This window comes from Idiotropiscis lumnitzeri, chromosome 11, assembly GCF_059441095.1.
Source record: "Idiotropiscis lumnitzeri isolate Australia: NSW breed Sydney's pygmy pipehorse chromosome 11, RoL_Ilum_1.0, whole genome shotgun sequence".
Lineage (NCBI taxonomy): Eukaryota > Metazoa > Chordata > Actinopteri > Syngnathiformes > Syngnathidae > Idiotropiscis > Idiotropiscis lumnitzeri.
This window is the reverse complement of record NC_142401.1, coordinates 19,806,743-19,821,819: the sequence shown is the minus strand read 5'-3', so window position 1 is coordinate 19,821,819 and position 15,077 is coordinate 19,806,743. Positions and strand designations below refer to the sequence as shown.

The 15,077-nt window shown below is 38.0% G+C and overlaps 1 protein-coding gene across 3 annotated transcripts in view; it reads right to left on the bottom strand.

The window, feature by feature from the left end:
* Positions 1 to 15,077, bottom strand: part of LOC148327800 (receptor-type tyrosine-protein phosphatase gamma-like) — a 456,824-nt gene that overhangs the window by 69,217 nt on the left and 372,530 nt on the right. For all 3 annotated transcript variants that reach the window (XM_088308318.1, XM_088308319.1, XM_088308320.1), the window contains 3 exons: positions 14,310 to 14,376; positions 5,722 to 5,879; positions 3,362 to 3,554 (listed from right to left, as the gene is read on the bottom strand). In XM_088308318.1, the coding sequence (XP_088164444.1) occupies positions 3,362 to 3,554; positions 5,722 to 5,879; positions 14,310 to 14,376 (418 nt within the window). The remainder of the gene's footprint in view (positions 1 to 3,361; positions 3,555 to 5,721; positions 5,880 to 14,309; positions 14,377 to 15,077) is intronic.

Below are 15,077 nucleotides of genomic sequence, written 5' to 3'. Positions count from 1 at the left end.
AAATAAAACAGAACGGAAAACAGTTTAAAATAATCAACACAAGTCCTTAACATCTCTTCAGGATATATTGAGCTGCACAAAGCTGAGAATGTTTTGCGAGGACAGGACAAAGTAACATTTATAAAAAATATATATATAAATAAATTTTAAAAAAGGAAATTTGCAATTTAATTATATTTTGTAAACCAAGTAAAAAAGTTATTGCAATTTTCAAAAAATCAAAAATTAAATTTCATAATGGTCAGACTTATTTTCTTTCTTTTTTTTCACACAAGCTATTTTGCTTCCCGACTGCTATTAATATTCAATTAATAACTCAACAACAGAAAAGCTTTGTGGAAAGTAGATTTTACTTGACACTGGCAAGTTAATTTTTTAAAATTGCACCATTAAAATCTCTATCGAAAAAATGTATCCAAATTGTTAGTAAATTCTCTTTGTAGTTTTCTTTCTGTGTGGATCACAAATTTGATTATATGAAATACAGTCAAGCAATTAAAAATAAAGAATAAGAAAAAATATACCTGTACTATGGCCTGTGGAAATAGTTTCCATTCTTTTTCAAAATAATATACTTTTTAATAAAATACACAATAAGTTTTATTCCAGAGGGAAATTAACATTTTTGTCTGTGGTAAAATTTATGTATTTTGTTGAATGAAAACGATGGACATACTTCCTCAATTTATCTTATAGGGTTAATGAGAAGTTTATACATCTTCAATAGCTGGGATCTTTCTCTGCGGAGGCCTTCTTTCATCTGCATGCTTGGTACACTTAAAGAAGTTAAAAAAGGTTAAGAACATGGAGTCACACGAAACAAGACATTTTGAGTTCGTGTGGCGTTGCTAAAACAGCATAAGAAAAGGAATCATTTTGGACACGTTATACATTCTTAAGCATATAGCAAATAAGGCTCCAGTGTGAGTTTACCTTTCTGGTATTGTTTGCTATTATAACATTTCAACGGAGCATGTACAGTCTTGCAGTAGTTAATGTTAGTATAGACATTCAAGAGAAGTGCCAGCAGACGCTTGGGTGGAACTTGACATAGGCAAGTCAGTGACATTCTTGTAACATGTCTTGTAGCATCATCTGTTTTTCATTTCATCCATGATCTGTGTTTTGTCAATATTTTTGATTGATCTGATATTTTCCTTTATCTTTGCCTTCCCTATTTGTTCACCATGTCATTATTTGTTTGTTTATTGAACAGATAACATGAGATATTCTAGTATAATGTAAAACGATTTAAAAGAAGAGAAATCATAAAGAGTCATCATTAAGCACAGTTTATATGTCCAAAGGAGAGTGGAGAAGTAAAAAAATGAATCTGGTCCCACTCCTTTTCTTTGTGTATTTTGACTTGTTTCATATTAATACAATAATAGGTCATTGATATATTTTATCCACCTGTCTCATCAGTCTTGCTCCTTGTGTCCTGTCCAGGCGTGTGTCATGTCATTGTCGCATCAGTCTGTTCAATTATTGGTTTCTTGTCACGGCCTTGATTCATTGTCTGTGTCCTTTGTCACCTGTCGTTTATGGTGGTGAGTCTTTTCCTATTTTTCTGTTTATTTTGTAGCTCAAGTTAAGATCCTCTGTTCTGCTTTTTGGGGTGAAATAAATACTTTGTTGAGATTCCTTTGTTATCCTGCCTTTCCTTGCCTTCTTCTTTGTGCTCCTCCAAGACGAACTTCTAACGTGATATCGTGAGAGCAAACAGCGATACCGTATTTTCGTGACCATAAGACGCACTTTAAAGTCTCAAATTTCCCCCAAAACAAACGAGGCGCCTTATCGTGCGACACCTATTCTATAGGTCGAACAACTCTCTTGACTAGTGAGCCTGTCCTTTTAGGGTATTGCAGAGTGCATGTTAGCACACCCAGCTGGCCAAATCCATGCTACAAATTGAGTGTGACAAATACATTATGTGAATATGTCTTTTCGGCGATGGTGCAAGAGAAAGCTGGACAAAAGGGCAGCTAGCGAGCTAGCATGCGCGAGCTGGCATGCGCAAGCTAGCATGCGCGAGCTAGCATGCCAACACGCACCTCGTAGTGCGGCAAGCCCAGTCTAAGTATTAAATACAGAAATAGTCACCTCAACTGTTGCTGCGCCCTTTGGTCTTTTGGTCGTAAAAATACAGTAATTTTTTTGGGGCAATTTTTGACTTGCCTAAGGCTGTAGGTATACAGTTAGTAGGTAATCTTAAGGATTAAGAGAATAGGAAAGATAATTCTTCCTATATAAATTATTTTTAGGAAATCAATGAGCCAAGAAAATTAAGTTGGTATTCCTGGATACAGGTATGAATTGGTTTTATCACTGTTGAACAGGATGTCTTATTGTCTCGCATATAAACCACTTCAGAATAGTCTGTTGTTTTGTTTTGAGTCATTCCTGGTTGTCTTTAGCTCTGTTTGTGTGTTCCTGCAACTGTAACAGGATTTTTGACACTGAACAGCGCATTTCTCTCCCTAATGCCTTGACACTCTTGAAATTGTATTGTATCCTGCACAGGTTAAAGACACTCGTACAGCAAAGCATACCTATGGGACATAACCAGTGTACATTGTTCTTTTCGTTTGTATGCTTCATTTTTGAGCCTGTAAACGTGAAGGTTTCGGGATTTGTTAAAAGCTCCACTATCGCCTGACTGGTCTGTACAAGGTACGTTATACAAGTGTCATGTCTTCTAGTGAAGAAACCGGTATTGCCGATTTAAGAAGTTTTAAGTTAGTTCATATATGCTCGTAAATAAGCTTATAATGTGGCAAGGTTTGATATAGTCTGTTTCTTGGTTCAAACTTTTAAACTTTGGGATAAAAACATGTGAGATTAAGATTTCCACTTTTGTTGATCGTTTCGCTCCTCAGTACTGTAAGCGTATCTGTTGTTAATAATGGATCACTGACATATTTCACCTCTTGAAGACAATATATCGTCGCAATGAATGTGCTTCAAAACACGAGAACCTTGGAAGACTTTCGTCTTTGTGAATAATTCTAAGTTCATATAAAGTTATTTGAGGTCAAAAGAGTGCTTTTAATTTGAACACAGGTGTTTGGAAATCTATTCATTGTTTCATCAAGCTGCCTGCTCATGTATGGGCCTGCAATATGAGCCAGCTACTTATTTTTAATTATAAGTATACTGACTATTTGTTTTCTTTTTGTTGCAGTTACTATATACCTTTACATTATGTTGTATAAGGAAGAGAGACTTTCATAAAAGCGAAAAAAAAAAGCATGCCACTTTCTTTACTAATTCACCTGCTGTTTAGCTGCACATTGTCACGTGTCATGAGGATCGCACAAAAATCTAATTCGCTTGTGGTTGTTAATGTTCCACCTACCTCTGGAAGATTCTGTGCCATAAGGCCAACTCCCACTGTGAGACAGATCAGGCAGCCAAGCATCTTTCACCGCTGACTTGAAAACATGCCGATTGTCAAGGCTCTGAATGGGTCTGAAGTTGCTGCGCAGATATTCCACAGATTTAACATGGTCCTGTTGTTCCGTGGTAAAGATGGAGTAAAAAGCCTCTAACTGGTGACAGTCAGTTGAGACACCACAGTTGCATATAGAAAAGACAGACAGAAAATATATGAGAGAGGTTGAGGTTATTTTAATTAACCTTTAGTATACACTCATAAACAAGTTCCATTTTCACTCTCTACAAGTGCAGAGAATGAATGAAGTTGGGATGATGTGTAAAACGTACATTAAAACAGAACACATCTGTCCATCGAGTATCTGTTCCGCTTTTCCTCACGAGGGTCGCTGGGCATGCTGGAGCCTATCCCAGCCATCTTTGGGCAGTAGGCGGGGTACACCCTGGACTGGTTGCCAGCCAATCATAGAGCACACATAGACGAAGAACCACTAGTGCTCACCAATTTAGAGTGTCCCAATGACCTACCATGTATGTTATCCAACCCGGTACCTCTGTCCTGCATGGAGGACATTCTAACCATTGGGGTTTTTTTTCCCGTAGGAACAGTTCCAGAACTGAATGACCAGAATTAGTCAATCATTGCTGGCATTTGGCATCTGTCATGCTGTTGTGTCTGCATCTGATATTGATATTTTCTGTTTTTGGTGCAGTCAATTTGGTCAAGGAAGTTCTCAGGATCTTCCCCTGTTTGAGACTTTGTAAAAATCAGATTTCATTCAAATTTAGAAATGATATTAACTTGACATTGAAGCAGACTATTTGTAACCACACAACATTGTTTGAATAAACCTCACAATGAAATGCAACTCCCCTGACATACATTTATCAATCACACAGTAAACTTTGGAACTCGCACCCTATTCACGCAAAGTGCCACAAAAATCACATCCTTCTGTTGGAATAGCTACCAAGAAACGGCACACACAGAGTAGTGTGGCAAGTGCACGTGTCTGTTTGAAAGGAGGGAACATGAGGTGGGGAGATGTGTAAGAGCTTTAGCATTGATCCACTCTAAAAGCAAGCCCTGAGCAACAACTGTCACTCCAGATGACCTTCAACTATCATTCAAAAGAACAGGCTAGTAGCATGAGAAGATTAAATACAAAGAGGGCTGGGGGCTTGGGGGTGAAAGTAGAACCTATTCGAGGACTAATCAAAAATGGTCAGGAATTAACAGCCAGAGAGCAGGAACTGTGATTAATTGGACATGTACCGGTGTGTGGTATGCTTCCTTGTTGTGTTCGTTACATATCCCGTTGTTCTTTGCTGTATATTAAGAATTCTTATTAGTATTCCAAGCATTGTTCAGTACTTACTGAAAATGTGTTAATCGATAGATACTGTATCATTTGTAATGTCAATAATGCAGGACACAATATAATACAATTTCTTCCACTTGTCTTTTCTTCTCCCCCCACTTCACTCTACGTTTTCACTAATATTATTATTTGTAATTTTGAGTATTTTGCGGAAAATGGAAATCTTTCACATAATCACACATTTTGCACTTTTAACTGACATAACTATAAATTACAACCATTTTAAATTCAGTTATATTGTATTTTTTTCTAGGCATTTGTATATTTTTCAAACTCTGCCCTAGCCTTTGCCTTTGTACCTCGCCCGTAAGGTGACTTGTAAGAAAAACAAAACAAAACAAAGATCCTCATTTGTGTTAATGTCATTCTGGGTCAACCTGAGGGTAAGCAAACCATCCCAAGTTAGCATGAATGAAATAAACCCTTGTTTTTTTTTCTTTCTTTCTGGCTTTCCTTTCTAAAAAGGCAATATGTGTTCAAATGCATTTCAAAATATCAACAAGAAGACTTACCAAGTCATGTAGTTCAAGTCTAAGTCAAGTTAGACACCAAGTCCAAATTAACTCAAGTTGTTCCCAAGTTTTGGCGAGCAAGTCGCAAGTCCTGAAAATAGCAACTCAAGTCTGACTCGAGTCAAGTTATATAACTTGAGTCCCCCATCTCTGCAGTTTAACGATTTTGATGCACCGGTCTGAAGAAGTGAGGTATCAACAGGTATTAAGAGAGGGATTAGTGGCCCAGCCACAGCTTGTATTGGAAGTCAGTCAGTCTTATAACCTGTTGCGACGTGCAAATAGATTCAACCAAAACCCATTGAAACAAAAAGTTTCATCTTGTTTTAAGCAGTAACTTAAAAAGTTCAAAAAAAAAAAATTTCACCTAAAAGCCAAACATTTGTGTGTAGTATATTCATAAACCTTGTGTTGCGTGTATTTCTCACCTGTTTGTAAGAGACATAGATGGGTCTGCTGAAGATGATCCACTCCACAATTTTACTGCAGGGAGGAGTGGTCAGGGAGCCTGTGTAGCGATAGTAGCTGCCCAACGACAATGGAAGCAGGTCTCTTAGGACAAAAGGTTCCAAGAAAGTTTCTTTTTCTATAAAACAAAGGTGAGGACAACATTTTCTAATCAGTGCATTAGTAATTTATGTCAAACTATAATGACCAAGGTTTGCAACGGAGATTCAAGTGCAAATTCTTACCAACCTAACAACAAACAACCGAGGATTAATTTTACTGATGTATTTTCACATCTATATATGAGCTAATTGTATCGGAATCTCTGAGAATGTGATTAATAGTCACTGATTCAACTCACCAGACCTCATTCCCCTCCTTCAATATTGATGTAATTACATTCTCCAGTCCCACACTAGAATTGAACCCACAGCCACTACGTGAGAAGTTTGTGCACAATGCATGGCGGACAAAGCTCTTGGGAATAGCTTGTTCATTTCTGAAGGCATTGGGAAGGGATTGTTTTTTCTATTCACTGCACAGGTCTCCCAGCTTTCCTCTGTTGCATTCATGTCTGAATTAGTGGGTTTATCAAGCACAGCTATGAGTAATGCCAATCTTTACCTCCGGAGTTGCTTCAAATGTAGAATTCAATGCTAAAATAGAGCAACTTTGTCCTTTAAAGTTAAATTTGCTTGTAAAAGGTACTGACTACTTGAGTTTTGTGCCAAAAACATATCTTACCAGAAAGTGTGACATAAGTATTTTAATAGTCATTATTGTTATTCCCCCCGATGCCAATTAGAAAACTCTGTTGGAACATCTCGGAATGGAGCTTGCATCTCCCAAAAATATGTTTCTCGACGTTTTTATATATATATATATATATATATATATATTTTTTTTTTTTTATGATGCTTGTGAATGGATGACAAATAGAATGTGTTTTTGGAGCAGTAGTGTGCGCTCCATTTCCATTCATTTTCAAATGCAGCCAGCGCTGGCACTAGTTTTGTAATTTTTATTATAGTTAGTTTTAATTTCGTTTTGAGTTAAAAATAAGTCTAACGGTGTAAAATTTTGAATATTCCCCATCCCTAGAGGACAGGTTTCCAGTGCTTGGATATAGGGGGTTGTTGTTGTACTGCACACGGCAAGTTTGCTACGATACATTGTTGCAAAGCATTCTCTGCTCCTGCATTTTCAGAGCCAGATATGATCCAATGATCCAACACATCATCTTTTTTTTTTGTGGCTCGCAAAAGCAATCTTGTACAGCAACTTCCATGATTCTTGCTAAAATCTGTACCAGATTTCAAATTGTCATATCTAATGAATAATAACTGAGATGTTTCAAGCATATTTTTCATTACCAACCTGACAACAATTTCTAAATTTACTTGAACAATCATTTACCAAAAACTATTATCTCAGACTTCTGAAAAAAAAAAGTACATTTATTGCAATATGAAACAAGATTTTGTTTAGACTGGTTGAAATAATGTCATCATCCACACCGCCTATCCCATACAGTGTCACGGTAGTGTGCTGGAGCCTATCCCAGCTGACTTCGGGCGAAAGGCGCACGACACCCTGAACTGGTCGCCAGCCAGTCACAGGGTAGACATAGACACCGTCACTGAGTGGGAACCGAACCTATGCTGCCCGCAAACAAATCAGGTGAAAGTACCACTACACCATCAGTGACATTGGTCAAAATCACTGGTAACTAAAATATGAACTTGGTAACTTGTTCTGTTTGGTGGGCCATGTATACAGTTATATAAATTCATCGTTGTGCTCATAAACAAGATGTATTGGCGCGGGTGTGCTTTCATTGATGATTTGCTTCTGCAGCACGCTGTTCTGTATTTTTGTACTCTCACGTGTACTTACTTTATTTAACAGTATTTTTCCATCCATTATCTGTACTGCTTTTCCTCACAAGGGTCGTGGGGGTTGCTTAAGCCTATCCCAGCTATCTTTGGGCAGGAGGTGGGGTACACCCTAAACTGCTTACCAACCAATCGCAGGGCACATAAACAAACAACCATCCACGCTCACACTCATACCTAGGGGGAATTTAGAGTGTCCAATCGACCTGCCATGCATGTTTTTGGAATGTGGGAGGAAACCGGAGTACCCGGAGAAAACCCACGCCGGCACAGGGAGAACATGCAAACTCCACACAGGAAGGCCGGAGCGGGAATTGAACCCACGAGCTCCGCACTGTGAGGCCATCATGCTAACCAGTCGGCCACTTTGCAGCTAACAGTGTTATTCTTTTTCTTATTATTTCATTTTATATTTTATCATATACATGGTTGAGAATTAATAATTTAAAAAAAGGAAATAAAATTTCAAAAGTGTATGGAATTTCAGCAGCTTTACTCCGCACATCCTGATTATTATCATGGCTGCAATCATATGACGTCCCTGAGGTTTGGACCATTATATATTTCCCCGTTCAAGACTCTGTCTTCGTAGTCAACAAACACCAATTCGGATTTGTTTGGTTCATTCCTGCAAGGACGCACGCCACCAAAACAGTCTTTCTGCAACACTTCATTTGATTAGCTCTCACATTATTTCAACTAACATTGTATAGCTTCATCATGCATGTCAAATGTTGCCCACTCAGCATCCATTGCAGCCTGATCATCCAAGAGGGGGCATTCCCACATCTGTGGTCCCTTCTTAAGGTTTTTCACTTTTCCCGAGATGGGGTTTTGAGTTTTTCCTTGCCCTCCTGGGGCTTAAGATCAGGGGATGTCAATTGTGGGTATGTAAAGCCCTTTGGGGCTTTCTGTGATTAAGGGCTATAAATAAATTTGACTTGAACAAGAAAGACTGAAAGTGGCCTGAAAACCAGAGTAAGTCCTCTGCAGTAAGATGAAACAATTTAAGAAACAAAAGAACCAAGGACTCATGCAATTACAATGCTTCATTTGCACATAAAACAAAGTACCATTAAATGCCCTGCTGAGAATTTCGTACTTTGAAGTTATGAGTGGAAATCCAGTACAAACGTTTTGCGTTGTGCCTGGAGAGTGCATGCAAACCGCTTGCTGTGTGGCACCTTGCTCATCACTGACACACTTGTCATTCCATTTTATGGAATCATTGTATCTTATTGCTAAGCTTGAAGGCATCCTAAATGCAATATAATAATAATAATAATAATAATAATATTCCCTTTATTAGTCCCACAATGGGGAAATTCGAGATTCTAACCCAGGCCTCCTGGGGAGACTGGGTCATGAACGCGGCGCCTTAGACCACTCGGCCATCCTGGCAGCCAATATGTAGTTTATATGCATGTCCCTTTGCGCTTGCATATGCTAGGTTCCTAGGTGCAGGCAGGGTTGAATGTCATGTCACGTCATTATCCACACGCTTATCCTGGACAGGGTCCCTATCCCAGCTGACTTTTGGCGAAAGTCACACCACACCCTGAACAGGTCGCAAGCCAGTCATAGGGCAGACATAGACACTATCACGGAGTGGGAACCGATCCCTTGCTGTCCACACACAAGTCAGGTGGATGTACCACTACACAGGTTTGAATGGTTGTCTCTGTATTGAAAGTCTTAAGACTAGTGGTTAGTCAAGGATGTAATAAAGAATAAAGTTAGCATCTCCGTAAGGTGTATTTATCAACCTGACGCAATAACCTTCTACATCTATGTTTTACTGCATGATGCTCAAAAAGTCAATACTATTGCAGGATAGAGGCTAGTGATACTGTCAACAGCACTGATGCCGACGCCAACATCTCCACCCAATATCCACATCATCATTGGTGCAACAGAGATGCACACTGAAAAACGTTTCAACTTAAGCACGACGTAAAACCCAACTGTGTGGCAGTGAAGTGCCATAAAGCCATTATTTGTTTTTATATGCTCAGGGAATTATTTAGCTTGCGTTCCTATGAATGTGAGTGGTCAAATGTGGCCCATTCAGTTACCTGACCTTTAACAACTGACACACAGAATGTTCCGTTAAGCAAAGTAACATCAATATTTAACTGGTTTGTCAAGGAGGTAAGGAGGCAAAGACTCTTGAACAAGCAACTTTTGAATAGTGTGCATGGTTCTGAAGTTCGGACGCAACATCTCAGAGGTTTACAGGCAATCAAAATGCCAGCTGTTGATCAAGATCTTTCACAACAGAAGCTGTGAATGTGTGCGTAAAAAACAAGAACGAGATTTACAATTTCACATGTACTTGTCGCAAAAATGTTGTACCGTACATACTGTAATACAGACAATATGTACTATCATCCTCCATCCATTCGCTGTTGTCTTTATATTTACGCATACATACTGTATGTACTGTTCACTGTTATTATTATTATTCGCTATATTTGTAACTCTCAGTTTGAACTCATTGTTCAAATATGACTTCAAAATAGGACTACATGATGTTTACATATCAAATATTTGAGGAAAGTTTGAATGTTTTGCATATCACAAATTTCATACACTATAGAAATTTGATATATTCGTCATTATATCATTATACATCACCGTCAATAACATTAAATATGCATATAATGCTATGAAAAAGTCTGTGCCTTCTCATTTTTTTCAAATAGGCCATATTATGCTAAAGCAAATTATTTGAGCTTGAGTTAAAATACACATTTCTCATTTTCCTCTATTCTCGCATCTCAGAGCATTACTGCTCTCTAAGCATGAGCCATCCAATCCAAGAAAACAACTGGGTCCTCACTTCACTGTCACTTGGACGACGTGCTGTGACTGATACAACCATTCTGCTCTTTACCAGAAAGTGCCGAGGGAGAATGTACAACCATTGTTGTAAAACACTATGTTTATAGAATGTACTGTATGTTTATGACTTTGACAACGGCTGGCAGGTGGCTGTATGGCTCGTGTAAAACCAGGGAAAGGGCATGTGCAACAGAGTTCCTTGCTGCATCGCTGTCGACCACTCAGATGACAGTGACGGCGCAGGTTTGATATCTTGATCAATTGTACCTTGACGGTAGCCATGAAACAGACTAGCAGCTAGCTTGTCCCAGTCGGACTCAAGGTTCCAAAGCCCAAGTATTTAGTGGTTAGCTACTACTTGGGAGGCCTATCAATTCTACATCATTCTTTTCATCGTTGGTGGTTAGACATTAATGCAGAATTTCAGTTTTGACACTTTTTAGAAAGGGCCCCAATCTAACTTGTACCTTTCTTGTTTTAAGCATCAAATTGGCCAAACTGTTTCTTAGACAGTTATTATTTACTCTGCCGTCACACAATTTAAATTGTTATTTCAGTACCAAATAGTGTTTCCCTGCTATAGAGATCGTAAAAATATACATGAAAAATTGACCCCCATCTCCTAAAAAAAAAGTCTAACAAAGTTGCAATTGCCATAGATGTCACAAGATTCAAGTCATGTCATGTTAAGTTTACAGTATTTGTGTAGCATTTAATCACAAAGAGTATCAAAGGCCCTTCACAGGCCAAGAGTTGACGAGAAGAAAAACAACATATTCTGATCTAAAACTCCCAACCAGGCTAGGAAATAAGAAAGAATCATTAATAAAAGAATATGGATGGAGGAATTCCACTTCCTGGATGAGCAGGCTGCAAGATGAAGGCAAATCTCTACTTTTGTCTCATATCAGCTCCTCAACTTCAACATGGTACCTCAACACCAAGATGCTACAAGATGTCGCCGGATCAATAATTTAATTGCTTTGAGCTGACCACAAAACAGTGAACAGGGGATTTTTTTTTTCAGAAAGTAATGGAGGCAGGTTTAAAAAAAATACAAATCAGCTATCTGCCAATTGTAAATATGTTCGGGACACACAGCCCCTTTAATTGGAGACTACAGCCTGTTGTATGACAATTTGAAAAAGATGGATTCTGATTTCCTTCCTAATTGCAGTTTCTGTATCTACTGTATATATACTGTTCAATGAAGGTAAATATGCTTTGGATTTACTTGGCTCAGTGGTTACAATGTGTTAAATCACCTTTTTGTCCATCTTGGCTTTTACTTGGACTGGAACGATGGCAAGGATGTGGTTTGTATTGCCGCCTCATTGTCGCTACTGCTTTCTTTTGATAGTTCCCCAAAGTTGCTGAACACAGACTGTCTTTAATTTTCATGAGTTCCTTCTTTTGTTGCAGGCTTGTCTTTGCGCTTCACATGTACTACACTTGGATGTGTTTGTGAAAAGACCTCAAATTTCATTTTCTATTGACAGGAATTCCTCATGTGGCCTTGTTTCAGGCAACTTAAGCAAAGTCACTTTTCCCGGAGAATGTTTTATGTTTGTGAGGGAATTTCTTCATTTTTTGACATTGTTCCATGATATGTTTACCTTGACAGAAGAGTCAGGTTTCCAGGTCTGCCTTTCTATTTGGATTTGCCACTGTAGCTTGGTTGTTCACAGGTGTAGCGTTTGTTGCAAACATCTCTCCTTTCAATCATGTGGCTGATTGAAGACTGGGCTTGTCTGCATTGTCCTTGATCTCACCAAATCGATTAAAAAGTGAGTTCCTAGCCTCTTCCTTAACAAATTCAACCAAATCTGTAAAGTAGCTCTTCTATTTTGCTTATCAGGAATTTCAAATGCAATACCTGTCCACTTTCTCAATTTGTATGGAGGCTTTTCAATGATGCCGAGCCAAGGACTCTGAACCATTGTCTCTTCCTGAGTTGTTTGGTTTATGATCCGCATTTATCATCCTTTTACATACTGCACACAAAGACACATTTAATGATCTTTTTCAGCTAAGAATATCTGGTTGTCAATCTCAAGGTCTTCCATTTTTTATGTAAGCATAGCGTGTTCAGCCACAGCTGCTGGTTGTTCCAGTGCTGTTTGATATGGCTACTTTGTGCACAGTGTTTAGCCCTAGTAGTTCTCAAGTTGTCGCTGCTCTGGCTACTTTTGCCTCGTGACTTTTTTACTCTCTCATGTTTTCTTTTCCAATGTTGCTGATTTAGCTGCTTCAAGTTTAGTTTCCCATTCTCCTGCTGCTGATTTGGTCTTGGTCTCTGATTTGGTGTTTCAACAATGTGCTTGGCTTCTTGCAACAGTACAACCTGCTAAATATATATATATATAGATATATATATACATATATATATATATGTATATATATATATATATATATATATATACATATATATATTTATATATATATATATATATATATATATTTAAATATATATATATATATATACAAAAAAACGCGTTATTAATGGGATTAATCCAACCCCGTTTTAACGCCGGCAATTTTTTTAACGAGTGATGAATACTCATCTTGGCCTAATAAACAATGTAGTCCTATGATGTAGCGCTGACGCTTGCGAGACCGGAAAAAAAACATCAAGCACGCGAAATTTAGGACACGCCTGCATGGGCTTGCTGTGCAAAGTTTTCGCCGGATCAGAGACCTAAAAGCATCATGGCGAGTGGTAAAAATGATGCATATTAAATTCTGAACGGCAAGTTTTTTTTTTAAAAAAGTTACCTAATGATGTCATTGATGAGAGCAAAGTCGTCTGTGTGTACTGCCATCGTGAACTGAACTACCAACGCAGCACGTCCAGTTTAAATTAATATTTGATGGCCAAGCCCACCGCTGATGCCAATTATCCAACCCCTTGTTAAACCCAGGCTTCCATGGACAGAAACCGGTGGTTGGATCAACTAAAAAGAGACTCACCGAAGCCATAGCTAAGTGGGTGGCCACTGCGTGTTAGCATCGAGGAGGACGAATGCCTGGCTAAAATACTTTGCATTGCGTCCAACAACTACACTTAAAAATTGTCCTCAGCCATTGCAACCCGCATTCAAGACTTGAAGTAAGCGGAAAAGGCGGAAGCAGTTGCGCACACCGGTGATTACTGGACTTCTCTCAGTAACCTCAACTACCTCGGTATGACAGCCCATTATTTTGACCCATTTCATTTGCACTTTGTTGGCATTTTATATTTCTTATATGACTCCGATTTGATCCCTTAGAAAGGCAGTTGAGATGCTGTTTTATGTGAATTTGTTTGTGTTAGTCAAATCCAATGCTTTGTTTTTTCAATTAAAAAAAAAAGTATTTGCATAAAAATAAAAAAAATCAATCCTCATATATTAAAGGTATTGCAATTCAATAAAATATTGAATTATATACATAATATTCCAAAAAATTGAAGGATTTTTCTTTACAATTAATAATTAATTTATTAATAATTAATATTATTTTTAGTTTAATTATTAAATGTGCGATTAACTACGAGTTCACTATGAAAAATGCGATTAATTATGATTAAATATTTTAATTGCCTGACAGCACATATATATATATATATATATATACACATATATATATATATATATATATATACATATATATATAAATATATTTAGCAGGTTGTGGATAAATGCGGTCCACAACTTTGATGATAATGGATTACATATTCATCCATGAAATCACCTAATGGTGATGGAAAGGCATAGCATTTGATTGTTTAAAAAAATAGGTACCATTTATTCCAACTATCGGCTGGACTGGAAGCTGGCACTATCACTCACCATGATGGACCACACCCTTTAATCCATGAATTATAGGGTCAACTGCAGGGTTGTCTTTTCCTCCAACCTGAAAGACAAAAAACGATTAACTGTAACCAACAGTGCTCATCAAAGCTATTGCATGTGTTTTCATTCATGTCCTGGAAAGATTGTATACAACGTCTACACTGTCTTGTGTGTTTGTCCCCACGAAGGAGTTATTTGCATCAATTGATTTGATTTCCACAAGCATTGAAGAGATGACAGATTTGGGCAAAGGTACTTTCACCTCGGCAATCTAACTACCCTATTTTCCGGACTTCCGCTACTTTTTTCCTAGATTTTGAGCCATGTGGCTAATACAAAGGTGCGTTTTATCTATGGATTTTTCATTCACCGGTAGATATGCGTTCTATAGTTCAGAAAATCCGCTAAATAAATCTTGAATACAATACAATACAGACACAGACACACGCACACGCATTTCTGTTTGTGCAATTCTAGAACATCTTGGAAAATGGGAAAAAGTAAATAAATCAAATGCCTGACAGAAACAGAACAAGCACAGTAATGATGCTCATGAATGCAGCATGACTAGCACAGAATAATTATGACGAAGAAACAGTAGTAATCATCAAGCTCCAATGACCCACTCCAACTGAGTGAAGCCATAGTAACCACAGCTGCGCAGCACGTTTCATTGTCTTCAGTTGGAGATTCACTGTTGTCATGGAGGCTGAAACTCAGAAAACCTAACATATAAAAGGTCCTCATCCTTAAATGGCATAA